The sequence below is a fragment of the Peromyscus leucopus genome, chromosome 10 (assembly GCF_004664715.2).
Source record: "Peromyscus leucopus breed LL Stock chromosome 10, UCI_PerLeu_2.1, whole genome shotgun sequence".
Classification (NCBI taxonomy): domain Eukaryota; kingdom Metazoa; phylum Chordata; class Mammalia; order Rodentia; family Cricetidae; genus Peromyscus; species Peromyscus leucopus.
In genome coordinates this window covers 84290481-84317007 of record NC_051071.1, presented here as the reverse complement: position 1 = coordinate 84317007, position 26527 = coordinate 84290481, and the positions used below count along the sequence as shown (strand labels likewise).

The 26527-nt window shown below is 46.5% G+C and overlaps 2 protein-coding genes across 9 annotated transcripts in view; one reads left to right on the top strand and one right to left on the bottom strand.

Annotated features, from left to right (window-relative positions):
* Nucleotides 1-15109, bottom strand: part of Enoph1 (enolase-phosphatase 1) — a 32913-nt gene extending 17804 nt beyond the window's left edge. Inside the window, exon 1 of one of the 2 annotated variants that reach the window (XM_028873178.2) lies at nt 14752-15109. In XM_028873178.2, coding sequence (XP_028729011.1) covers nt 14752-14835 — 84 coding nt within the window. In that variant the 5' untranslated portion in view covers nt 14836-15109. Of the gene's footprint in view, nt 1-4378; nt 4508-14751 lie in introns of those variants that run through there. The other variant, XM_028873179.2, reaches the window with a different exon arrangement.
* Nucleotides 15110-15757: 648 nt separating this feature from the next.
* On the top strand, nt 15758-21890 carry Hnrnpdl (heterogeneous nuclear ribonucleoprotein D like). Of its 7 annotated transcripts, XR_003734907.2 has the most exons (9): nt 15772-16450; nt 17271-17439; nt 17524-17685; nt 18070-18201; nt 18301-18415; nt 18663-18833; nt 19161-19252; nt 19608-19712; nt 20380-21890. XR_003734907.2 is itself a non-coding variant. In XM_028873176.2 (8 exons), exons 1-7 carry the CDS (start codon nt 15984-15986, stop codon nt 19229-19231), a joined length of 1287 nt encoding a protein of 428 aa, XP_028729009.1. In that variant the 5' UTR covers nt 15772-15983; the 3' UTR covers nt 19232-19252; nt 20380-21890. The 7 variants fall into 7 exon arrangements, 5 of the variants coding, with proteins under 5 accessions (XP_028729010.1, XP_037065094.1, XP_028729009.1 ...); XM_028873176.2 differs by lacking the exon at nt 19608-19712; XM_028873175.2 differs by having other exon boundaries at nt 19608-21890.
* Nucleotides 21891-26527: the final 4637 nt, after the last annotated feature.

The following is a 26527-nucleotide window of genomic DNA, read 5'->3' as shown; positions in this document are numbered from 1 at the left end:
CAAGGATCATCTCTGGCTCAGATTCCAGAGAGTAAATCATAAGCACAAGTGTGCAGGCCAGCCTTCTGTCTTTCACAATACATTCGAGAAACCAACTCAACAGAGGAAAGGTCTGTCTGGACTCATGGTTCTTGGAATCTCATGACAGAGACTACGGGAAAGGCAGAACACCAGGGCCTCAGCCACATGTCACAGAGAAAGACTGCTAACCTCAGGACAGCCAGGAAGCTGTGGGTAGGGTGGGGCATGGCCACCAGGGCCTCAGTATCCCCTCTTTAAGGGAATGCACCCAATGACTTCCTCCAGTGAGGACGCACACTCTGAGGTTTCCGTCACCTCCCAACAGCACTGGGTGGTTTGAAGGACAATGGTCCCCACAGCTCAGAAACCTGGATGCCTGGACCCCAGTGGGTGGACTGTTTAAAAGGATGGGGGGAGGTGGCCTGGGGGGGGGGGGAGGGACATAGTAGGGGTAAGCGCTGATGTTTCAAAAGACACCATCAGGATATAAGGGATTTCTTTTTCTTTTTCTTTTATGGGTGTTTTACCTTTTAACACAAAATTAAAACGGTCTTTTAATAAAAACCCAGAACCAGATATTGGGGTAAATGCTGACAGATCAGAGACAGAGGATCTAGCCACAACCACCTCTTACCTCCAGGACTCCTCAGCCTGAAAAAGGTCCTTCTAGCCAAAAGGCCTCTAAGCAGAAAAGCTTTAGTTTCTGTCTCCTCGCACCTTACCTACCTTACTTTGCTCAGCCATATCACTTCCTTCCTAGTGCTGGGATTAAAGGTGTGTGCCACCACTGCCTGGCTCTGTTTCTCTCCTAGCCTGAGTCAATCTCATTCCAGGGTGGCTTTGAACTCACAGAGATCCAGATGGATGTCTGCCTCCTGAGTGCTAGGATTAAAGGTGTGCGCCACCACCGCCTGACCTCTATGTTTAATCTAATGGCTTGTTCTGTTTCTGATCTTCAGGCAAATTTTATTAGGCTACACAATGTATCACCACATACCTACATGTACGTCTGTGCATCACATGCATACAATGTACTTGGAGGCCGGAGAGGGCATCAGGTTCCTTGGAACTAGAGTTATAGTCAATTGTGAGCCATCATGTGGGTGCTGGGAATCAAGCGTAGGTCCTCAGGAAGGTCAGATAGCATTCTTCACTTATGCACCATCTCTCCAGCCCCAAAGGATATAAGCTCTTAGTTACTGCTCCAGCACCATGCCTGTCCACCTTGCTGCCAAGCTCCCTGCTGTGATGGTCACGGACTCACCCTCTTAAACCAGAGGCAAGTCCCCAGTTAAATGCTTTCTTCTATAAGTTGCTGTGGTGTCTCTTCACAGCAACAGAGCAGTAACTAAGACACACCCCGGCTGGGGACGAGGCCTGTACACATGAGCTTGTGGGCAATGTTCAAGCACAGCAACCTCATCCATCCAACATTCACCAAAGGCCAATAATGCAGCCACTCTTCTCAGAGAACTCCCAGAGATGAGGTGCAAAAGGTAAAACAATTCTAAATGTTTGGAGAAAGCTTGAAAAGCTAGAGACTATTTAAAACAGCCTCTCATTCATCCACCCCATCTTCACCTCTAAAGCCTCCCCATCCCCATGCACTGGATAAACACAAGGCTAGAATACAGTAATAAGGAGAAAAACACCCAGAACGTTCACACCGTCTAGTGACAATGTGTTGTGTTAGCTGTCTGTCCTACTTGGGTGAGAAGGTATTACCGCACGGCAGAAAAATACATACACAATTCATCCATTCTTTGAACACACGGTGAGTTTCCATCTAACACAAAAAGCCTTTAAGGAACTTACAAAAATGGCCAATAATTAAATCATAGTGTGACAGATATCATTACACACATATAAGAATGCTCTAGAACACGCTTTTTAAAGCTAGCAGTAGGCCTGGGGATGCACATGGTTGGGGTGTAAGAGGCCCTGGGCTCCATCCTCAGCTCCACTAAAAAAAAGTGTATGTGTGTACATATGGGAGCTGGAAAAAATGGTCGAGTGGTTAACAACACACATTGTTCTTTCCAGAAGACCTGAGTTCAATTCCCAGAGCCCATGTTAGGCTACTCTATAACTACAGTTCTAGATATGATGCCTCTGGATTCCATACACCCTCTCTCTCTCTCTCTCCCAGGTGCGTGTGCGCACGCACGCACGCACGCACGCACGATTCATACACCCTCTCTCACACACACCACACCATTCATACACCCTCTCCCCCCACATGCACACACTATTAAAAATAAAAGGGGGGCTGGCTGGCTGGCTCTGGGTGAAGGAAGGCACTTGCCACCAAGTCCAGGACCCTGGCACCCCTATGGTGGGAGGAGAGAACCAGTGAACCTCTAACACATACATGCAAAGTACACACATAGAATAAAAAATTAATGTACAATCCAGTGAAATTTTTAGGCCTAAAAATTCCAGAAATAATCATAACTTTTAACCCATTTATTGGTAGTTTCAAAACATTCTAGTATGAAAAAAACACACTGCTGTTAACCCTGGAGTCTACAAATAAAGCTATGAATATTTTTAGTGTACCAGACATCTAAGGATTTAGATTTAGCAGCACAGAGAACAAAAGGTTGTGGGCAGGGCTCCAGCAGAGTGGCAGGGTGCTAGCCTGTCAGGCCAAGGGCCTGGACTGAAACTCTGGGGGTAGGGAAAGCTAGAAAACGAAATGAACGTGCTTGCTTTTCAGGGAGCTATGATTAAGCTCCACTAAGTGCTGACGGGGATACCACGCAAGCAGCAATTTATATTACTCCACACAGCTCAATGATAGCTCACGGAGAGAGCGCCATTAAGGCACTGTTACTGATGCTCTAACTGCAGAAGCTGCCTCGTAAATGTTTAGAAGTCAAAATATGGATGTGCTTTATGGCTGTGGTTGTTTTAATGAGAAAGTCACAGAATCAATAAAAATAAAATAGTGGCTGCAATATTTACTTAAGTTCTCTTAGAAGAAAATGGGGGATGAGAAAGATCCCTCCTAGGAACAGAGTTCAGCTACTTAAACAAAGTATATTAAAAGTCCTTCAAGGGAACCACAGAGTACAAGTGATAGTAACTGAAACCTGAAGAACGCTTACCCAGAAAACGAGATAATAATGCAGATAATGCAGATGCAATTCTGAGAGGCCACTATCTCGCTAAGCTCAAAGGAGAAGGGAAATGAAATGGCTCAGTGATCTTAAGAACAAATCAATTTCCTAAGCAAGAAATAAAACTCGATACTAAACAGTTTGCAACGTAAACCCTGTTGTAGGTGATATAAGAAACAGAAGGGAACGGAGGAGGGCAGGGCTCTGCTAAGAGTCTCTCTGGGCTGGTCTCGCTGGCGGCAAAGACACCTTTTCACTCCACCTCTGCCTGCAGCTCTAAACCAGTCTGTGGGTGCTGGGGAGATGAGGCAACCTTCACTAAACTCAGTGGGTCATTGAAACAGACAAGTCATGACCACGGAGGGGGGCTGGTTAGAAGAGGCGGGGGTCAGCAATCACAGGGCGGTGGCAAGAAAGGGTTATGGGGAGTGAGGATGGTCAAAACACACTACAACCATGCATGAAACTGCCCTAATGAAGCCCATCATTCACCGATAATACAGTCCAGTAAAAACTTTTCAAAGATATGCCTTCTCTACCTTTCTTTTCAGGCCGAGGTCTCACTCTTGCTCAGGCTGACCTGGAGCTCCCACTACCTCTAGCTCTCCTGACCACCTCCCTAACCGGGCCTCTGTGGTGCTGGGAGTATACGAGCTGAGCTACCATACCTCACTCTACTTTCTGCCGTGTGTGTGTGTGCATGTGTGTGTGTGTGTGTGCGTGTGTGTGTGTGTGTGTGTGTGTGTGTGTAGGTGTATGGGGTGTGTGTTCCTCAGCATGTGTGTGATGATCAGGAGTCGGTTCTCTCCTTCTACTACATGGGTCCTGGGGATGAACTCAGGTCATGAGGCTTGGCAGCGAGTGCCTTTACCCAGTGAACCATCTCACCAGCCCAAAAACATATAATTATAGTAGAGCACAACAACTGATATAATTAAAGTTTAGTTTTTAAAAAAGTCAATCTACGTGTGACAGCACGTGTGACAGCAAAAGAATCAGGAGTTCAAGGTCATCCCTGGCTTCGTAGGAAGCCTGAGGCCAGCCTGAGATATGTGACCCTGTGTCAACAACAAAATCAGATTTTAAAAAATATTTTTTGGTCAGGTATGACACTCTTATTACATAGCCCAGGTTGGCCTGAAACTCAAGAACCTCCTGCCTCAACCTGAGTGCTGGCATTATAGGCACAAGCTACCACACAGGGCTTGTTGTTAGTATTTAAATAAGCCACTCACCATAAAAACAAACCAGAGGCCATTCATCCTGCATGAAATTAGGAGAAAAAAATATAAATGCAATGACAAGAGTAGTTAGCCATACATAACTATGGCTAAAGAGTTTGCTAAAACCCAAAGTCCTGCCAGGCGGTGGCGGTGGTGGCGGCGGCGGTGGTGGCGGCGGCGGCGGCGGCAGCAGCAGCGGCGGATGCCTTTAATCCCAGCATTTAGGAGGCAGAGGCCAACCTGGTCTACAGAGCAAGTTCCAGGACAGGCAAGGATACACAAGTTTGTCTTGAAAAGCCAAAAAAGAAGAGAGAGAGAGACAGAGAGAGAGAGAGACAGAGAGAGAGAGAGAGAGAGAGAAGCATTCACTTAGCTCAAAGCAAGCAGAAGTGTTTACTGTAGGGCAGCTCCACCCTGGCTGAAAGGCACATGTTCCGCGTGTCTTTACATGTTCTGCCTTTAGCCAGCATGGCAGGAGTCATCACAGGCAGCTTCATACAGAGAACTAAGGAGTCCCTGTGACTCCAGAGAAAGCTGCCCACCCCTGCAAGAACAACTGAGCTTTATCATATATAAACTGTAATGTTGCCCTTCTTCCTCTCCCTTCAAAAATAGTTCTGTGGGCTGAGGGCGTATAGCTCGGGGGTGGGCAGCATGTGTTATCATGCCCACACACAGTTTCAAACCCAGCAGATGCAGGGAGGGGCACAGGAGGGGATCGATTCAACCCCAGCCTCTGAGCCTCAGTTCATTCATTCATAACACTCACCGCACAGAGCGGTTGGAGGGTCTGAATTAGACAGTTACCTTATTACACTCTCTGGTTCCCCAGGATCTACTACCCGAGTCATGGGACCACTGGCTGCTCTGCGGACAGTGCCAGGGAAGAAAGCAACAGCCTGAGGCAATGATCCAGGCACGCTCTGTCGTGGAGAGGGAGGCGCCATCTCCTAGGCTGCTGGCCACCTTCCTCAGGCTGGCTCCCTGGCCAACAAGCTCCACTTTTACTGTGATTTTTATTTTTATTACGGGAATTTCTTCAAGGTAAGGACGAATTGCTGTGTGATGGTCTGTATGTCAAATTGCTCTGGTTGGTCAATAAATAAAACACTGATTGGCCAGTGGCCAGGCAGGAAGTAGGCGGGACAAGGAGAGGAGAATTCTGGGAAGTGGAAGGCTGAGTGAAGGAGTCACTGCCAGCCGCCACCATGACAAACAGCATGTGAAGACGCCAGTAAGCCATGAGCCACATGGCTTTAGGGAAATGGATTAATTTAAGCTATAAGAACAGTTAGCAAGAAGCCTGTCACAGCCATACAGTTTATAAGTAATATAAGTCTCTGTGTTTACTTGGTTGGGTCTGAGCCGCTGTGGGACTGGCGGGTGACAGAGATTTGTCCTGACTGTGGGCAAGGCAGGAAAACTCTGGCTACAACTAATAACCATAAACTGTCCTCCAACTCATGATCCTCCTGTCTCAGCCTCTGGGATAACAGGGATGTGCCACCATGCACACTAAAATAACTCTTAAACGGCCTCCCAAGCTTAATCTAGACACTTCTGACAATAGGAATTACTTCACAGAACAGCCACACCATCTTCCAGAACCTCTCAGCAGTTAGAGCATTGAAGACTGAACATCTTTCCTGAGAACAGGACCAGAAACTAAGAAGTCTGAGTTGCTGCGGTGCTCTGGGGGCCAGAAGGGCTCACAAACTGTCCCTCTACGTCCCCCGAGGTGAGTGAGGCAGAACCCAAACAATGGATGTCCCTTTTGAAAACTGGTATCTCCACTCTAAATAAATCAAGAAATGTGCCCAACTCGTAAATCCCGTTAAGGAGGTTAACTGTAACTAATGAAAGATAAACTCTAATCTAATTAAGTGTGACGAATCACAGACAACAAGGGAAGTTATCATCACAACTGGCTAGGAACTGGAGTAAGGTTCTTTAAAAAAAATTCAGAGTGTCAGACTCCTGTGAGCTCCTGAGAGCCAGCCAGGCCCAGGTTCCTAGTCTCTAAGAGAAGGGGGTCGGTCAAGAATTCACATTTATTCCAAGGAAACAAACTCTTTTTCAGTAGATGAAATAGCCGAGGTTCCAAGAGGCTTTACTGCTGGCCCAAAGTATATCCAGGGCTCAATGAACAAGCCTCTCAAATCCCAACACCAAGGTGAGGTCATCCAGGCCTCAGGGGCGGCTGTCTTCACGGTACAGAGCTCTCTAGTGCCAACGCCCTGGGTTCTGATACCATATTCCACCTGAAAATCAATAACCAGGCTTTACGTCTTCAAGAGACCTGGGAGAGAGGGATGCATGTTCCTCTGGAGACAGACGCCAAAGCTAAGCACTGCTCTCTCTAAACCTGGAGCTCGCTGTTTTGAGGAGACTGGCTGGCCAGCAAACCCCTGAGCGCCACTGGTCTATGGAGCCCCGGTGCTGGGATTACAGGAACGCTCTGGATTTGGGGTGTGCTGTTGTTTTTACTTTTTACATGTGTTCCAGGACCAGAACTCAGGTCCTCATGCTCATGTGATCAATACTTACATACATGGCTGACTAAGCCATCTCCCCAGCTCTAAGAGATTTTCAACTGAAAAACTGAGGATTTTTGGTTAACTAGGCAGCTGTAACTATAACCATATTAGTAGCACTTTCCTGTGGTGGTACTGTGTTCCCCAAAATATTGTGCACTCTAATAAACTTATCTGGGGTCAGAGAACACAACAGCCACAATAGGCAGTGGTAGCACACGCCTTTAATCCTAGCATTCCAGAGGCAGAGATCCACCTGTATCTCTGTGAGTTCAAAGCCACACTGGAAACAGCCAGGCATGGTGACTCATGCCTTTAATCCCAGGAAATAATGGCAGGAGGCAGAAAGGTATTTAAGGCGTGAGGACAAGGAACTAGAGCTGGTTAAGCTTTTAGGCTTTTGAGCAGCATAATTCAGCTGAGAGGCACCCAGTCTGAGGAAGCAGGATCACCTGAGGAATTGGCGAGGTGAGGTAGTTGTGACTTGTTCTGCTTCTCTGATCTTCCAGCATTCACCCCAATAACTGGCCTCGGGTTTGATTTTATTAACAAGAACTTTTAAGATACATGCTTTCCCTCTTCTGTTCAAAACAAACAAGTATCTAATTCTCAGAGTTAAAATTCCAGCCCCGAGCTCGGTCTTTAATGACCTCACCATCAATCCTTTCTAAAGCAAAACCGGGCCAGCAGGGTGGCTTAGCAGGTAAAGGAGCTTGCCTCCAACCTGACAGCCACAAGTTGTCCTCTGACCTCCAGACACACACACTGTGGCACATGTACACCCACACATACACAAAATAAATAAAAGTAAAAAAAAAAAAAATTAAAGGATTATAGATCATATTCAATATCACAAAAGATAATTTTATAAAACACTGAACCACTGTAAGTCTAACTACAGTATAGCCAAGAACTAAACATCTTGAACCACATGGTTCCCAAGCCCTTTCTTGAAATTATTACATTACACGGATACTTACTTCTTATCTTTGGAGAGAAAGTCTCGCTATGCACCCCAGGCTGGCCTAGAACTCACAATCATCCTGCCTCAGACTCTTCCACACGCTTGTCATGATGTCAAAAAAACAAAAACCCACTAAAGTTTCCCAAGGACAAGATGCCCACATCCCAGCAGACAGTTGGGGATGAACAAAGGCTGCCTATTTGAGCTGGCACACAATGCACAATTAGCCTTTCCACATTTTTGTTGGCAGCTCTGCTTTGAAAACGGCCCCACGGCAAGGGCCCAGTGCTGTCTAGTGCTTCCTCAACTCAAGGCAGCAGGACGTACTATGGAGGACTTGGGGGTCCAGCCCCTCGAGAGTCCTCTCCCAGGGTCCGGGAAGAATCTACAACCAGCTGATAATTACTCTTTGATGAAAAGAAATCAATCTATGTACACGAAACTCCTTAGTTCATACACTTCATTCTTCTGAGTCAGTTCTCTCTCTACAAGCTTCTATTCTGCTCTCACGCCTAGCTCCTTTCTTGCCTGATTTCTCTCTACACTATCTGCTGTCCCCTCTAAGTTCTATCTTAATTCTCTCATCTTAGTTCTGCCCCATCTAGGTTCTCATCCATCTAGTTCCTTCCCATATCAGCATCTCTCCCATCTCCTTCTCTCTCATCTCCTTCCTCATCTTGTTCTTCCCCATCTGGCTCTTCCTCATCTTCCATCTCATCCCTCTAGTACTCCCTTCTAGCCCTTCAATCTAGTTCTTCCCCATCTCAGTTTGTTCTTCTCAAGTTCTTACCCATCTAGTTCTTCCACTCTCTTTTCTCTTCTCTGTCTCCTTATTCTCTCAGTTCTCCCTAAGTCTCTCTGGAATCCAGTTACAAACCCAAGCAATAGTGATCCTCTGGCAGAGCAAGGCTTGAATTCTACGGGGTCATAAAGGTAGGTAAGACTTTTCCTCAGGCAGTGACCATTAGGCTTTCTTTTACAATCCAAAACAAGAGTGGAAAAGAGGAGGTCAACTGAGTGCTAATGACCGGTTAGTAAATCAAAAAGGGGATCTATGTGCTCAGTCTACATTCCTAGAAGTGGTTAGGTAAGAAGTTAGGGGTCTATTAGTAAGGTTGTAAAAGAAAGGAGGGTCTCACCCTAAACTGCACAAGAAATAAAGCTATCCCCTGACCTAGGAGACAGGTGTTGTTTCGTATGGCCTTGGATACTTGATAGGCTTTTTAGATAAATACACTGTTAGGAGTTCTTGGAAGCACACAAGAAAATCATTTTAGGAACCAGCTAATATACATACAAAAGCTAAAGTATCACCAAGACTCCTTAAGCCATGGCTTGACCTCTGGAGAAGTCCTTGACTTTTCCAAGTAGTAGCTTTTGTGATAGCAGCTGAATTGCATTATGTTTTCCTGCGGCTTGCAGCAAACTCAAATGGCTTTACTGCAATATTAATGAGTCTCTATACACACACACACACACACACACACACACACACACACACACAAACATTAAAAAGGGCAAACAAACACATAAAACAAGGTTATGCACTGATTGATGATACAAACAGGACCAAACCTGGTAGGATTTCCCTCAGGGGCAATGACTCAGTACTCACTAATACTGCTCACAGCAGCCATAGAGAAGGAAACTATCACAACTGTTTTGACACACAACGAAAGAAAAAAGCATCAGACAGCAAGCCTTTTATCAAATGAGAACCTTCCCCAAGCTCAGAAGCGCTAGCTGGTTTCCCAAGTACGATAACCACAAAAACTGCTGACTGGTGCTAGTCTGTATTCACAGGCTAAAAACAATGCACAAGAAAATGCTCATTACATCACCACTGACAAACAAAAGCCAAGTGGTTGTTCTACAGCATGTGTGCACCCCAACAGTCACAAAAGATGCTAGTAGGGTAAAAGAAAACAATTCATTAATACAAACCATTAATTACCACTTGATTACGTTAAGTTACTCTTTTAGAACTTATTAGTATAGAAACATGAGGCCAGATTTTATTCTGGCAATGCCTGCTCCTGTCCTGCTGATATACCTGATCAAAAAAATGTTGACACATCAGCAATGCAAAAACACTGACAGATCCAGCAGCTGAACAAAACAAGCTCCAGAGGCACGGAGGGGCAGAGCTGGTGGCATTCCAGACAAGGAAGCAGTGGGAACCTGGAAGGGGAGCCGGGGTCTACAGTTGCCAGCTGCCCAGCCCGTTTGATGAGCCTTACACAGGACAGCCCTCTAGGTTCCGTGTCCCCAAGAAACTATTGGGCCCCAGGAGCCCATCCTGCTCCAGAACCATGTGAATCAGAAAATAGGACAGTAAGTAAAACTGCCTGTAGCCTCAGGGCTGAAGCAGCAGAGACAGCAAGAAAGCACACCACTTCCCAACCCCGGAGAGTGAGACCACACATCCAGGGCTGTTGACGCTAAGTTGCAGGTAGTTCCATTCAACAACAAAGAGAAAGAGAACAAATAACAGTACCAGCAATCTGTCTGCTGCCCCTCCCAGTGAGGGTGCTCAGCCCATCTCAGGTCTCCAGTGGGGAAGCCAAAACAACCTGCTATACCCAAAGCTCCCAACAGCTTCCCCATCGGACACCAAGGAGGAAAAGAGGGTTTATTCCAACCTTCAATGACTGGCTGCAGTTGACATTCTGGGTGTAGCTGCTCACACCTTTCTCCAGCACTGGGGAGGGAGGCGGCAGAGGCCAGCCAATCTCTGTGAGTTTGAGGCCAGCCCAGTTTACACACAGAGTCCAAGGAAAGCCAGGACTACATAGAGAGACCATCTCAAAACAAAACAGAACTACCAAAAAAGAAAAAGGAAAGGAAAATCAGCCTTTCCAAAGAGCACTGACACACGAAGGGTACCTTCAAGGGCAATTCTTGACAATATCCCACGTTCCCAGTGCACGCTAACCAGAGTCAAATACGCAAATGAAGGGTACCTCTACACATTCTGATCAAGGTTCATCATCAAATAGCAACATAAACTGGATTATTCTTACGTGTACTTTTATGGTATTTCATGGTGATTAACGTGTTCTCATGTCAACGGTTACAACTTAACAAACAATAACCAAGCAGAAGAGACTGGACGGGGTGGAGGAGAGCACTTGTGGCTCTGTCTGGCAGAAGGGCCCAGGTTCAGTTCCCGGCATCCACAACCACCTGTTAACTCCAGATCCATATCTGACACCTTCTTCTGGCCTCTACAGGCACTGCATGCACAGGGCCTACACACATACATACATACATACATACATATGTCAATAAAAAGAACCATGGAGATGGGACTTTCACAAATGTTAGGTGAAATAACAGAAATATTAAGAGTGGCTTTTTTTTTTTTTTTTTCCGAGACAGGGTAGCTTTGAGCCTTTCCTGGAACTCACTTGGTAGCCCAGGCTGGCCTCGAACTCACAGAGATCCGCCTGGCTCTGCCTCCCGAGTGCTGGGATTAAAGGCGTGCGCCACCACCGCCCGGCCTAGAGTGGCCTTTTTTTAAGAGAGGGTCTCATGTAGCCCAAACTAGCCTCAAATTTGCTCTGTAGCCAAGGATGACCTTGAATTTCTGATTCTCCCGTGTCTACCTCCTTAATAACAGGATTACAGACCTTCCACACCACACATAAAGTGATGGTTTGAAAATGGCCCCCAAAGGGAGGGGCACTATTAGGAGGCGTGGCCTTGTTGGAGGAAGTGTGTCACTGTGGGGGCGGGCTTTGAGGTCTCTTTTCTCAAGCTTCACTCAGTGTGACAGTCAGCCCACTTCCTGCTGCCCGTTAGATGGAGAACTCTCAGCTCTTCCTCCAGCACCACATCTGCCTGTGTGCTGCCATGCTCCCCACCATGATGATAAAGGACTGAACCCCTGAAACTGTAAGCCGCCACCTCAACTAAATATTTTCCTTGTAAGAGTTACCATGGTCGCCAGGCGGCAGGGGCACACACCTTAAATCCCAGCACTCGAGAGGCAGAGCAAGGCAGACCTCTGTGAGTTCGAGGCCAGCCGGGTCTACAGAGCAAGATCCAGGACAGGCACCAAAACTACAGAGAAACCCCGTCTCGAGAAAAAAAAAAAAAAGTTACCATGGTCATGGTGTTTCTCTACAGCAATAAAAACCCTAAGACACCTAGTGTTGGGGCTGGTTTTACCCTGTGCTGGAGGTATATGCTAGGTGAGCGCCTACCAACTGAGCCACCCCAGCCAAGAGGAAGAGGTTCTGATCGTGACAATTTGGGCTCAAATCCCAGGCATTTTGTACAGCTTTTTGGAGCCTTATTCAATTCAGACAATTCTGAAGACAAGTTCAATATCTCGTGCCAACACCACTCAACGTTTCCTTCCGCCATTCCTAGGAAACAAGACTAAAAGTTCACACACCTACTTGACAAACAGTGCTTTAGGAGGACACCTTTCAACTCCCAGCTCCACTCATGACTCGGCCATTCCCTTTAACGTGTTCAAAAAGCTCAGTCCCTCAGATGCTCTAGACATTTCTTACTCAGAAAATGCCGCCCTCCCGATGACTCAAGCGAATGCATACATGAGCACGCAGCCAGCCACATGGGCTCTGAGGAGTCGTGCTGTAAAGAAAGCGAGCTGAACTTGTTCAGACAGGAGCTCTCAAGTATGTCTAATGGAATTTCATAGACACCCCCGGAACTCAAATTCTTCTGAATGTAACTCATTCTTCTGAACATACTTTCAGAAATACTGATTTTGATAAATTCGTGTCTAATAGTAAAATAACAGTAGACCCAAGAAACTACCTTATTTATATTTATTTACTTTTTAAACTCTACTTTTATATTTTGTATTTTTTGAGACAGTCTCCCTCTCTCTCCCTCTCACGGCTGTTCTGGAACTGGAGACGTAGAACAGGCTGGCCTCAAATCTACAGTGATCTACCTGCTTCTGCCTTGGTCTAGTGCTAGGATTAAAGGTGTGTGTCACCATGCCTAGCCCTGAACTTTTTTTAAGAATTTTCATTTTATGTACAGTGTTTTGCCTGCATGTGTGTCTGTGCACCACACTCGTGTGCCTGATGGCTGCCAAAACCAAAACAGGGAATCTGAACCCCTGGAACTGGAGTTATGGGCAGTTGTGAGCCACCATATGGGTGCCGGGAACGGAACCTGGTTCCCTGGAAGAGCAGCCAGTGCTCTTAACTGCTGAGCCATCTCTCCGGGCCCTATATTTAGTTATTTTTGAGATGATGTCACACTGTGTTGCCCTGGCTGACTTCAAACTAGCAATCTTTCTGCCTCAGCCTTCCTAGCAGCACCACATGGATTGCTAAAAGCTATCCTTTTGTAGAGATTCCCAAAACATTATTTTGTAGCTAGCCTTGAATGTGCATATATTCTGGTATCAAATTGTATTTAGGTCACTAGAGCACTTTTATTACAAGATTTCAGAATAAGACTGCCCAGGGATTAAGAAATGGCTCATAGTGATCTAATGAAAGGCAGGGAGAGAGAGGTGGGGGAGAAGTTTTACTCTTTGCTTCCAAACTGATTTGTATGACCTATCTTATTCAACAAATCAATTTTCCAAAAATGGTGCAAATCTATTGCGACATCATGACCTCGGCTGCCACTACTCCTGGTGCCCTAGTGGACAACAGACAGGAAGAGAATAGAGCTAGTGTGAAAGATAACCAACACCCCCCCAACACACACACACACACACAGAGCAGCTAATTATGTAACAAGAAAACAGACACAATTATCAGCATTTAAGCGGTCTTGAAATTTTCCACTGATCTCTATTGTAATTAAAATCTTGGGGAAATGTCCAAATAGACTTGTTCAGGACCTCTGTTAAGTGTCCAAAGCACCACAATTCTTCCGGGGGGGGGGGGGGGGACAAGTAAACAGTGGCCAGGTTTGGTGACACTTGTCTAGAAACCTCAGCCCTGGAGGTAGAGGCAGGATTGCTGGGAGTTTGAGGCCAACCTGGGTGATATATTGAGGAAATGACGCTGCCTTAAGAAAATAATAAAAACAAAAACAAAGCAGCTATTATATTTGGAGACCTAAAATTGTGTACAAAGATTATGACCTGCACCTAGAAAATCGGGTAATTGTAAAACGTAAACAATCAAAATAGAACTTAAAACAGGCTGCACAATTTATTAGACGATGGGTTTTCCAACTGTTTTCCCCCTAAATTATCTCAACTATTTTACATAAATATCTGCGGTTAATACGGGTGGTTAAATTGAGTATATGGAAGAAAGCAAAGTCCTAAGCCTGTGAAACAGTGTTAACGGGGCAGATACTTAAAAGTTTGAACATCTCGTGGTTTTCTAAGGAAAATAAATGGACTTTAGAGGTGCTCTGGTAGTCAACTGAAATAAGTATGCATACAGCTCAGCCACTAACCAGCGCCAAGTGAGATGGTGCGAAAACCAATTGTTATTGCCCAAGGTACCAGAGCCATTGAAAACTCCTCTTTTGCACTGGGAAGACCTAAACCTCAAAGACCACTACCTCTCCAGGCCGCAACCCCGCACATGGTGGACGCTCACGCACCGGGCGACAGGGTACACACCTACCTGCCCGGGCCGTGGGCGCTCCTGTCATCCCAACTCCTCCCAGCTGACCTGCCTTCCCGCAAGCCTTTGCTGAGACCACCTCCTCTTCTTCCTGTCCTTCTCTACCTAACCAAAAGCAAGGACAGGGGAGGAAGAAGATGGTGGCGCGGGGAAAAGCACCCCCGCAGCCTCGCTCTCTTCCCCATTCCAGAGACGCAAAGCCACACCACCTCTCCTCGACCCTGCAGGCAAAATCTGCAACACTTAAATTCCTTTTTCAGATGCTTTTAGGCGCAAATAACTTCCCCGCTCCCTTCCGCCCCTCACCTTCACGAAAGCAATCGGGGTTGTGGTACCTTCGATATCTAACAGGATAACTGTGACTTCGGCGGGCACCGAAACCACGACCATTTCCCTGCCGGATGCTACCACGGGCTCGGCCTCGCTGGCAAAAAGAGGACAGCACCGCCTGCGCCCTAGGACGCCTTTGGGCTCCCGAAGGCCCAGCAACAAATCGGAGCGCTGGCGAGAGCGCGCGACTCCGAGGCGCGAAGAGACCAGGCCGGCTCCGGGTGGGCAGAGGGGGGGGGGGAGACCCGCAATAGCAGAGGAAGCCGCCCAAAAGCTGCTGCACCCCGAAGACCAGGCGAGCCGCCGCGCAGGCCCAGACCGCGTGGGCAGCCCGAGGGGCGGCGCCTCCGGGTTCCGAGGGGGCGGGGGAAGCGGGGCGCGCGCGCCTATTGGCCACCGGCGGGCCCCGAGCGCCGTCCGTCAAAATGGGCCTCGCGTGGGCGGGAACAAAGGAGCGAACGCCCGAGCTCGGAGCCCCGGAGCCCGGAGCGCGGGCGCAAGCCCTCCGCAGCCTGGTGGAGCCGGCGCGAGCGGCCCGGGGCACGTGCGGACGGGAGCCCCTGGCGTGGCGCGCCGGGGACGTGAGTGCCCCTTGCCTTCTCCGGCCCCTGACCTCCTCCTCCTCCTCCTCTTCCCCCCCACCTTCCCCGCCCACCGCGTGCGCTCTGGCACCGCTTCAGTCCTCCGTGCAGGCCCCGCCCTCCGCCGCGGTCTCAGCCAGCCCGGGAGGCCGCACGGACCCGGGCTGCGGCGATCCCGCCGCCGAGGGCGCCTGAGCCGACACCGCCCCCCCCAGTGCCAGGACCGGAGGAGGGGAGGTGTCATCGCGCGTCCGCTCTCTGTCCGGCCGCTGCCAGCCCGCGCGGGGACAGAGCACGCGTGCACCGGGCGAGCGCGCGCGCTGCAGCTTCCTCGGCAAGCCGCGCCGGGTGCACGCCGCCTTTTTGGCCCGGAGCAGCCGGCCAGCCACCCAGCCGGGCGGGCGGGCGGTCCCAGCAGCTCCGCCCTGGGGGACTACTGACTGAGGGCGCAGGACGCGAGTGGGCCGAACGGGACGCGCGACACCAAAAGGCTCGATCCAGGCCGAGCGGGACCGTGGCCCCTGCCTGCGACGCCGCGGCCCCGGGATCTCCTGCTCGTCGGATTGCTCCTGCTCCTCTTGAGCCCGGCCACCCGGCGCCACCTCGCGCCTCCCCCGGCGCCCCGCGATGGAGGTCCCGCCCCGGCTTTCCCACGCGCCGCCGCCACCGCCATTGTTCCCCTCCGCTCCCGCGACTCTCGCCTCCCGCAGCCTCTCCCATTGGCGGCCGCGGGCTCCCCGGCAGCTCGCCCCGCTCCTGCCTTCGCTCGCTTCCAGCGCCTCCCGGCAGGGGGCGCGCCGGACCCCGCGCCACGTCACCGCCCAGCAGCCCTCCCGATTGGCGGGCGGGGCGGCTATAAAGGGAGGGCGCAGGCGGCGGCCGGATCTCTTCCGCCGCCATTTTAAACCCGGCTCCATACAACGCTCCGCCGCCGCTGCCGCTGCCGCCGCCGGGACCCGGACTGCGCGCCCGCACCCCGCCGCCGCCGCCGCCGACGGCTCCGCCACCATGGAGGACGTGAACGAGTACAGCAACCTAGAGGAGTTCGCCGAGGGCTCCAAGATCAACGCGAGCAAGAACCAGCAGGATGACGGGTACCGCACGCTCCGCGCCTCCCCTCCCCCAGCGCCCCGCGCGCGCCCTGCGCCCCTCCGGATCCGCGCGCGCGGCCTCCCCCGCATGTCCCCGAGCCGAGCCTCCGCGTGCCCCTGCTGGACCCCAGTAGCTTCCCCGCTAGCGGAAAGTAAGATGGGGTGGGGGATGACGCGAGAGGCCCGCCGAGGGTGGGGGAAGGGAGGAGGGGTCGGGGGGAAGGAGGGCGGCGCCGCCGTCGGCGCCCCGAGTGCGCAGGCGCCGCGCGGGGCCAGGGCGGGCGGGCTGGACTGGAGGGGGGGGAGGAGGGAAGGGAGGGGACGGGCCGGGCTCGGTGCGCCACATGCGGCAGCTGCAGCCGCCGCCGCCTCTGCCTCTTCATTGTGCGTGTTGTTGTGGTTGGCTGCTGGGGCGACTTTTCGCTGGGGAGGTTTGGGAGACTTCTTGGTTTGGGCGCCAGTCGCTCGCTGGTGCTGAGAGTTCTTGGGGGGTTTTAGCGAGTTGGCTTGAGAGCTACGGACGGAAGTCCACGTAAGTTGTGTGCGGGGTTCGGTGTGGAAGTTGTGCTTGGCATCCCAGAGTCTTCGGAGCAGAACCTCTGCCGGATTTCGTTTTCAAAGTTTTGTCTTTGGACAGTAGGAAGCAACCTGTCTGCTGGTTTGAGCAAGTGATCTTAAGGTTTTTGTGGTCTGTGAGTGTTTGGAATCAAAGTAGATGGCTTGCCCTTAGTAAGTTACCCTGTACTTATTTTATTGTTTAATTACAGGGTTAAAGTAATCACTGAGTTACTGTTAAGTCTTTTTTTAATAACTTTATTTCTAGTAAAATGTTTATTGGAGGCTTGAGCTGGGATACAAGCAAGAAAGATTTGACTGAATATTTGTCTCGATTTGGGGAAGTTGTAGACTGCACAATTAAAACAGATCCAGTCACTGGAAGATCAAGAGGATTTGGATTTGTGCTTTTCAAAGATGCTGCTAGTGTGGATAAGGTAGGGGTGTGTTTCGCCTTGTGCCTTTTGTGTTGCTTGCAAATCGCTGTGGGCTTCTAAGTTCCTGTCTAACTTGTCTTCTAGGTTTTGGAACTGAAAGAACACAAACTGGATGGCAAATTGATAGACCCCAAAAGGGCCAAAGCTTTAAAGGGAAAAGAACCCCCTAAAAAGGTTTTTGTGGGTGGACTGAGTCCAGATACTTCAGAAGAACAAATTAAAGAATACTTTGGAGCCTTTGGAGAGGTGGGCTGTGTTTGTACACGTTTGATGTGTTTTTGAAATACTTGTGCTTGGTCAAGTTTGCGTAGGGTTCATTAATATTAAAGAGGATAGGATTGAATTACTGCTTGGGTGCCTTCTAGTTACTACATCTTGATTGCTGCTTCCTGTGCTATAGTAGACACTTAACATCTAATCTCATGTGGCCAAAGCCCAAGGCCTTATAGAGTGATGGGTGTTTTACCAGCCGGTGGCCTCTGGGGTAAAAGATGCTGTGAAGGAATAAATATAACAGCTTTTTAGAAAGCAGTGGCCAGTAGAACGTGTTTGAAGTTTGTAAAGAGCCTGTAGCATTCTGCACTACCGTTAACGAGTGGTTTTGTTTGTTTTGAATACACCTGCTTTCAGATAGAAAATATTGAGCTTCCCATGGATACAAAAACAAATGAAAGAAGAGGATTCTGTTTTATCACATACACAGATGAAGAACCAGTAAAGAAATTGTTAGAAAGCAGATACCATCAGATAGGGTCTGGGAAGGTAAATCCATTGAATTACATTGTGAAAAACCTGTTTGAAAAGAAAGCTGGTTTTGTGTTCCGAGCTTAGAACATCAGCACGAATTCTGTTTGTTTTCAGTGCGAAATCAAAGTTGCACAGCCCAAAGAGGTGTACAGGCAGCAACAGCAACAACAGAAGGGCGGGAGAGGTGGAGCGGCTGGTGGACGAGGTGGAGCGAGGGGGCGTGGACGAGGTGAGGCTTCGTTTGGGGAATACTGATTTATCTTTTTTTTTTTTTAACTGAAGCAGTACACTGCTGGGTAAAATGGCCCATTAGAAAGCACAGCCAGATTGAAACTTTTAAAATGATCCCACATGATAAAGGCTGGTTTGTGGGGAGGTTTTTGAAAGTAGAGTGTAGGGGACAAGAATGCATCATTTTGTGTTAGGATTGGAAGGATTCAGAGTGGTTTCCTAACAATCATTGTGCATTGTTTCAGGTCAGGGCCAAAACTGGAACCAAGGATTTAATAACTATTATGATCAAGGATATGGAAATTATAATAGTGCCTATGGTGGTGATCAAAACTATAGTGGCTATGGCGGATATGATTATACTGGGTATAACTATGGGAACTATGGATATGGACAGGGATATGCAGACTACAGCGGTAAGAATACTTAACTTAATTTTATAAACCAGTGGTATTAAAATTCAATTTTGAAGTACTTTCCCATTAAGTTGTTTGTGTGTATGAGTTTCCTATTGAGATGTTTGGAGTTAAGTCTTTGTGCTGTATAGTCATAGGATAGTAACAGACAGTGATGGTTATCTTAAAGTACAATTTACAACTGTTGGCTCATAAAGATGGCTTGATATTTTAATGTTCAGCATGCACAGTTTTAAATACTGGGTAATTTGGTCTTCGTTTTTTTCATGTTTAAAAGGACAGTTTTATAGGAAACTTCTTAGTAAAGCTTGTGTCCTTTCACACTAGGTCAACAGAGCACTTATGGCAAGGCATCCCGAGGGGGTGGCAATCACCAGAACAATTACCAGCCCTACTGAGGAGGACCTGGGAGAAAGCAGGTGTGTGAGCTTACAGGACAGCATTGGCAATGTCTGATTTCATTTAAAGATCAATAGACAAATGGAAAAGAGGAGTAAACAAAATATTGTGTAGTCTTTACTAAATTGTTGATTTCTTAATTGCTTTATGAGCCTGTTTTGCCTAAAGTGTCTATAGATCTTTAACTTTAAAGTCTTACCTCACCTTTTTTAGAATTACAGAAAAACTTAAGAGTTTTTCTGTTTGCTTTGTGTACCAGGAGGTTTAAACTTTTTTAGAACTATTAACAGGTAAAGTACTGAAATGGGTACAACTTAAGGAAAACAAGAATGTTGTCTTCTAACTCTGACATTATACCTTGTTTGTACCCGCCAGCGGGAACTTCATTGCAGGCCGTGTGTCACCCTGACCACGTCTATCTCTGGGGGTCGCACGTTGCGGGCAGAGCGCAAGGCATACACCAGAAAACGCTGTCCTGTGGTATGGTCTCTTCCAACTTCATGTACCAGCGTAAAGATTAAAAGTGGAAACTTCAGACTTTGGCTTCTTTTTAATCTTTTTGGAGATTAAGTGTCTAAACTTAACTTAAATGGTTTTTTGCAGGAGTTAAAGTACATAAATGCCTTTTTACAGCTTAATCATTTTGGTCTTCTGTTTAGTGTTGTATTTCAATTGTGGAGCCTCATTTTAAGTGTCCATTCTTTAAGATTTAATGCTTGCTTTTTCTTTTTATAGCTAATAGTGAAATCTACAAACCAAAACAAGAACTTTTAAATCTGGGATATAAGTTAAAGATCACATGCACAAAGCAATTCGTTGTCGTGTTACAATCAGAAACCTGAAATCTGCATTGGTGATAGCATCCTCCTTGGCTTACTAGAGCTGTGCTTCTAGTTGGTCTTCGTCTGCTAGGCTTGTAACTGGGAAGATTGCATTCCTGTGTTTTCCAGTAAATCCTCCTAATACCATTTGGGAACTCCAGTGAATTTTTCAAATACCCAAACTACACTTTGTTAATGAATATGCATGTGATCTTTAATTATTGAAGAAAAGAATAAAGTGAGGACTTAAAACAATTCATGAAAGTGGACCTTTGCAAGCTTGTGAGGATTGCACACATCTAATGGTGGTTTTGTTTTTGTTTTAGGAGGTGTAAAGAAACCATCTTACAGGACGACATTGAAGATTGCTTGATCTTCTGTTGACCTAAGATGATTATTTTGTAAAAGACTTTCTAGTGTACATGACACAATTGTGTCCAACTGTATATAGCTGCCCATTAGTTTCTTTGTTTTCACTTTGTCCTTTGCTATCTGTGTTATGACTCAATGTGGATTTGTGTTTATACGCCTTTTTATTTGTATGATTCATGTTAAACCTCCAATAAATGCTTCCTTATGTGATTGTTTTTCTGCGTCAGGTACTGCATAGTTCTGTGGAAATGTAATTTTATAAAGAAGCAATAATTAAGGCACAGCTTTTTTTGTAGGGGGTATTGGTCCACAGGAAGAAACTGGTCCTAGTGTCCCTTGTTCCTGGTTTCTGTAGACATAGTCTATAATTAAAGTCTAAGGCTTCATTTCTGTTAAGTGAGATTGATTCTACACCTTTTGAATAATGTTCCCTCTCCAGGTATCTGGAGACTAGCACTACAGTCTATTGTGATTGGTGAAGCTTTCTAGCTTCTAGTGTGAACTGTGCTTTTAGAATCTTTCTAAGGAAAAATCTTCCTGAGCTAGGACTGCCTCACTGGCACAGTGCTGTCTGAGCATAAATGAAGCCAGGGTTTCTATCCCCATCACAGAAAATGAAAAGCCTGTTAGCAGCACAGAGCTTGTTAAGTGGCTATCTTTGCTTGTTCCTGTCTGACAAACCATGTATAATTCATAGATGGCTTTGGCTTTAAGAGTTAATGACTTGTCTGTTAGAGAAACCTTTAGGTGGTCACCATGGCTGTTGGGGTTTTAGTGCTATAGATAAATGCAAGGGAAGAATGCTGTCAAATGGTAGGAAGGGCTTGCTCAGATATGTCTGGGAGTCTCCTAAAGTTTGGATGTAGTGGGGTGAATTTAGGAAAGTTAGCACTCATGCGTCCATCCCACCATAGTGCGGGAGCTGAGTAGATTTAATCAGTTCTGTTTTCAGGCAGAGGAGGGGGCCAGTGGAAAAGATGAGTCATGTGGTCTATCTTTTGGTGCATTAAAAACAATTTTTAAGGTGTAATACAAGCTTTGAGTTTTCCATTGAATGGTTGGACTTAGAAGAGGGGTTTCCATGGTTCCACAGACACTTCTGGGTTTGGAATATGTTAAAGTTTAGAGTACTTGGTCTTAGAAGACCATTGTAAGCTTTTTATACTGATAACCTTTTTTAAAAATGCCTACAACTTTGTTCTGATAGTATTTGTACTTGTTAGGCTATCGAGTTACAATGTGTTGGCCTCGTTTACTATGGCCAAGTACCAGTGTTGGCTATTAAAAATTGTTTGTTTTGACTTGCAGCCAAGACAACAGAAGAGACCATTTCACATTATGTTAGTAGGTACAATATCCAGAATAAGAAATACCTGTGAGTTCAAGCTTACAATTAGGTGACAAGTTGACATTGAGATTGTCATTTTTCCCTGATCAAAATGAATAAAGTCTTTTTAAAATAAAATTTCTTTCAATTAAGTCTTTATGTATGACTTTAAGAAAATATAAAGATGATACGATTTACTATGAATGAAAGAGTAAGACTGTACTTGGTCACTGAGGTGCCTAAACCTCAACCCACAGAAATGTGACATTGCCAGGGCTAATCTGCACACTTGTAGTTAAAAGTGACAGGTTAGCCGGGCATTGGTGGCGCACGCCTTTAATCCCAGCACTCGGGAGGCAGAGGCAGGTGAATCTCTGAGTTCGAGGCCAGCCTGGGCTACCAAGTGAGCTCCAGGAAAGGTGCAAAGCTACACAGAGAAACCCTGTCTCGAAAAACCAAAAAAAAAAAAAAAAGTGACAGGTTAGTGTGGTTTTTATTCCTAAGTAGTAGTTTAGAACTAAGCTGAGTGAATATTGAAGTGGGAATTCTGAAGTTCTGTGATGGAGGAGACAACCTATACACCTTCCTGTTTTATTTCAATAGTCTCACTGCTACATCTGTAGGATGAGGGTTTTGTCATGAATAAGCAGAGCTAGAGAACCTTTGCTAAGCAAATACAACACATTTCAAGTCATTACCAATTTAAAAAGGTGCCTTACTCAAGAGCTGGGAGGTCCTTCACATTCGAGACAATGTGAAAGCAGATTGGAAGGTTATAACAGTAATCACCTTGCTTGGACTGGGTGGAGGTAAGTGGGTCCCTAAACCTCATTACTCGCTCCTCCATCCTAGCTAAATAAGCTTCAAGCACAGTGAAAGATCTTGTCTAAAAGAGCAAAAGGTGGACAGGCTGGTAAGATAAGCACCAGTTCCTACAAACCTGAGCACAAAGAAGGAAAGAACTAACTACAACACTGCCCTCTGCACCCTGCCACGGCACAGGCACGGTTTTTAAGTGGGGAGTGGTCAAAGCAGAGCCAACAAAGCCTTGGCCCTGCCCACATGAAGTGCACACGGCACAGTCACAACATGTGATGAACATAACCGTGTGAACATACCAATAATCAGAAATATCAGAAAATACTAGTTCTGAAAAAAGTCCTCTCAAACCCTGGCCTAAGGTCACCTATGGTCTCAACTTCTTCCTGGCTTTCCTGGAACTAACTAGCTTTATAGACCAGGCTGGCCTCAAACTCGGATCCACCTGCCTCTGCCACCCAACTGCTAGGATTAAGTGTGTGTGCTGCCACAGCCTGGCTGGTCTCAACTTTGTTAACAATGCAATCTTTTTGTTGCCTTTTTTTTCTTTAGCAAGTGTTTGAAAATGTATTCCTAAAAATACGTATTCTTAAAAAATTAGAATCAGTTGGGGTTTTAATGTTTTTTCTTCCAAATGGCCAAGTTGAAAATAGGATTTTAGTAGGACTTGATTTTATAAAGTAAGGATGCACCATGACTTCTCAGTGACTGAAAAAAACTACAAGATGTGATTGGTGGTCTGGGTCTTAGTGTAATGCTGAATGAACAGTGAAGATTTCTTGTGCTTCTCGAATGCTAATTTAATCTCCAGCTTTCCCTTTTAATCAAAACTCAAAATACTCATTTGAAGAGGTGTGTTCTTCAAGTGGTTTGTTTGTGCTTTGAAAAAGCATATTCAGTTAAAGAAGTTTCAGACAAAAAGTACAAGGTTTTGGTTTCTCAAAGACCAGCACAAGTTAAAGGTCTTGAAATTGGGGGTGGGAGCAGTTTCTGGAGAGGACCTGGGTTCAGCACCCACACCAGGCGGTTTACAGCTGCCCCTGACTCCACCTCCAGGAGTACCAATAGCTCTGGCCTCCTTGGGCACACATGCACAAGTATGCACATACACAGAGGATACGTGTGATCCTGTGGTTTAGTGAGAAGAGAATGACAGCCCTACCAAAGGCCCTTCTCAAACTTCATTACCTCCATGGTTCTCAAGTCAGGCGGTTAGCTGGTTTATAAGCACTAGCCCTGATGACGTTTTGGAATTTTAAACTTTAAACTCCTTTTATAACTATTAGCCATATCTGAGGCCTAGGTTTCCAGATGAAGTATTTGAGAACTAGTTAGGCATTGAGACTGGTCAATGTTCTTTAATCCCATCACTGTGAGTGCCAGGATCTCTTGTAGGGAAGTAGAATTGGCTACAGTCACTTCTCTGATGAAACACCCAGGAAATCAGCTAGTTGTTCTGTGAAAGATCTGTCCTTGGATATTGACAGTGATTCCCATTGTCCTTGGATGGTTGAGGTACTTAGGTTGTATATGTGTGCATATATGTAAACATACCAAAAGAATTGGACTTTGTATGTTTGTATTGTTTGCATGTATGTCTGTGCACTACCTGTGTGTGGTGCCCATGGAGGCCAGAAGAGGGCAACAGATCCCCTGGAATTAGAATTATACACTTGTAAGCCGCCTTGTGGGACCAGGGAACTGAACTCAGGTCCTGTGCAGTAGCAAGTACCTTTTTTTTTTTTTTTTTTTTTTTTTTGGTGGGGGCAGGGTGGGTAGGAGGGGCAACACGGTTTCTTTGTGTAGCCCTGGCTGTCATGGAACTAGGTCTGTGGACCAGGCTGGCCTCGAACTCAGAAATCCACCTGCCTCTGTCTCTGGAGTACTGGGATTAAAGGTGTGCAAGACCGCCATCATCGCTGTTGCCTGGCTGTAGCAGATGTTCTTAACTGCTCAGCTGTCTCTCCAACAGCCTCACATTTTTTAGACAGTCTCAGTGTGTAACTCAGATGGACCTTGATTCTTGACTACTTGGATCACAGGTGTGCACTACCACAGCTATCTGCAGAGTTGTTGGTTGGTTGGTTGGGGGGGGGGGGCGTGTTTTGTTTTGTTTTGTAAACTTAAAGAAGTTTAAGTGGTGTGGTTTCCAAATTTTTCATCACCAGAACACTTGATTTTCTTTTCCCATACATTGGATTTTGTTTGAACCCAATTTCCCCATGTACCTTATAATGGATTTGAGTTCTTCCTGCCTCAGTCTTAATGCTGGGTTACAAGTGTGCAAGATAATCTTGGCTGACTTGTTTAAAATAGTGTGTGTGGCCGGGCGGTGGTGGCGCACGCCTTTAATCCCAGCACTCGGGAGGCAGAGACAGGCGAATCTCTGTGAGTTCGAGGCCATCCTGGACTACCAAGTGAGTCCCAGGAAAGGCGCAAAGCTACACAGAGAAACCCTGTCTCGAAAAACCAAAAAAAAAAAAAAAAAAAAAAAAAATAGTGTGTGTGTAACTTTCATTGTGCTATGGCATTTCTACTAACCAAAGGTGGGCAGCTTTCAGAACATTGTGAGATGATGGGTATCATGCCAATTAAAATCAAATAATGTTTTTTGCCGTGCTGTTTTTGGTTTATTTTGTTTCGTTTTGTTTGTTTGTTTTTTTAAAGACAGTTTCTCTGTGTCACAGCCTGGCCTCTGCGGATCCTTTAATCCCAACGTGCTGGGGTTAAAGGCGTGTGTCACCATGTCTGGCGCCCTGTAGAGATTTATATTGATGGTCATTTCTGCCACACTTACTAAAATACTGAAACCAAGAAATGTCCCTCTTGCTAAGACTTTGGAAGCACACTTAGCACATTGCTGGGATAAAGACAAAGATGGGAACATAGGAAAGCTTCGCTGCTGCATCTGCAAAAGGAAAAGCTTTAAAGCACAGAAAGCTGCATAGGTATGAATTCAGAAGTTAGCATTGACAGGGCTTTGGAAAGACAGACAGACCCTCCCAATTCTGTCCAATACTCTTCTTTCTCCCATAGTTATTCTTAATGTATGTACACCAAAGTCTTAAGGGTCTATCAAAAGTAGTAACTCAACTCTGCCTAGTTCTTCCCTTGTTTAAATCATTTTTTTACATTTTGTTAATTAAAATTATTTAATTGCTATTGCCCTGATGTTTCGGGCCACCAAGATACAGAAATTAACAAAAAGGTTTTTTTTTTTGTTGTTGTTGTTGTTGTTTTATTGCCCTCTTTCTCAGTACTGACAAGTTCAAATGCTTTAGAGGTGAAGAGATGGTTCAGTGGTTAAGAGCACTGGTCGCTCTTCCATAGGACCTGGGTTAGAATCCAGTGCCCACGTGGTGACTCACAACCACCTGCCTCTGCAGGCACTACATACATGTGTTGCATAGACATACACACAAAACAAAAATAAATCTCAAAACTTTTTTTAAAGAACATGAACTGTACTTGCAAAGAACCCAAATGTGATTCCCATGATAGATTTTTCCAGTGATGTTGCTATTTATCTTCTTGGTTAAGATCAAATGAGGATTTTTCCAATGACACACAGCCAGTATCCATGGTAGTAGGATCCAATCTAGTAGGCTAGAATTTTTAAATTTTTGTGTGGGGATGCAGTTTGAGGCAGGGTTTCTCAGTGTATCTTGGAACTCACTCTATAGACCAGACTGGGGTCAAAAGTCTGCCTGCCTCTGCCTCGTGGGTGCTGGGATTAAAGTCCTGCACCACCATGTCTGGCTTATATTATTTATTTTTGAGGATGTGTTATGTGTAAGCATGTGGAAGCCTGAAGTCTGCTCAGCTTTTCCATTGGTGCTGGAGATCCAAACGCGGGCCCTCATGCTTTGGGGGCAAGCACTTTTATTGATTGAGGCGTCTCTACAGCCAACAAGTTACTACTTTAAAATTACCTAAGTCATTTTTTCTTGGGCATA

Bases quoted from the DNA above. Each gene is read 5' to 3' on its own strand.
- Hnrnpdl (XM_028873176.2), top strand. From the start codon at position 15,984: ATGGAGGTCCCGCCCCGGCTTTCCCACGCGCCGCCGCCACCGCCATTG. The intron at 17,440-17,523 runs GTAGGGGTGTGT...CTTGTCTTCTAG, and splicing joins ATGCTGCTAGTGTGGATAAG to GTTTTGGAACTGAAAGAACA. The intron at 18,834-19,160 runs GTAAGAATACTT...CTTTCACACTAG, and splicing joins GGGATATGCAGACTACAGCG to GTCAACAGAGCACTTATGGC.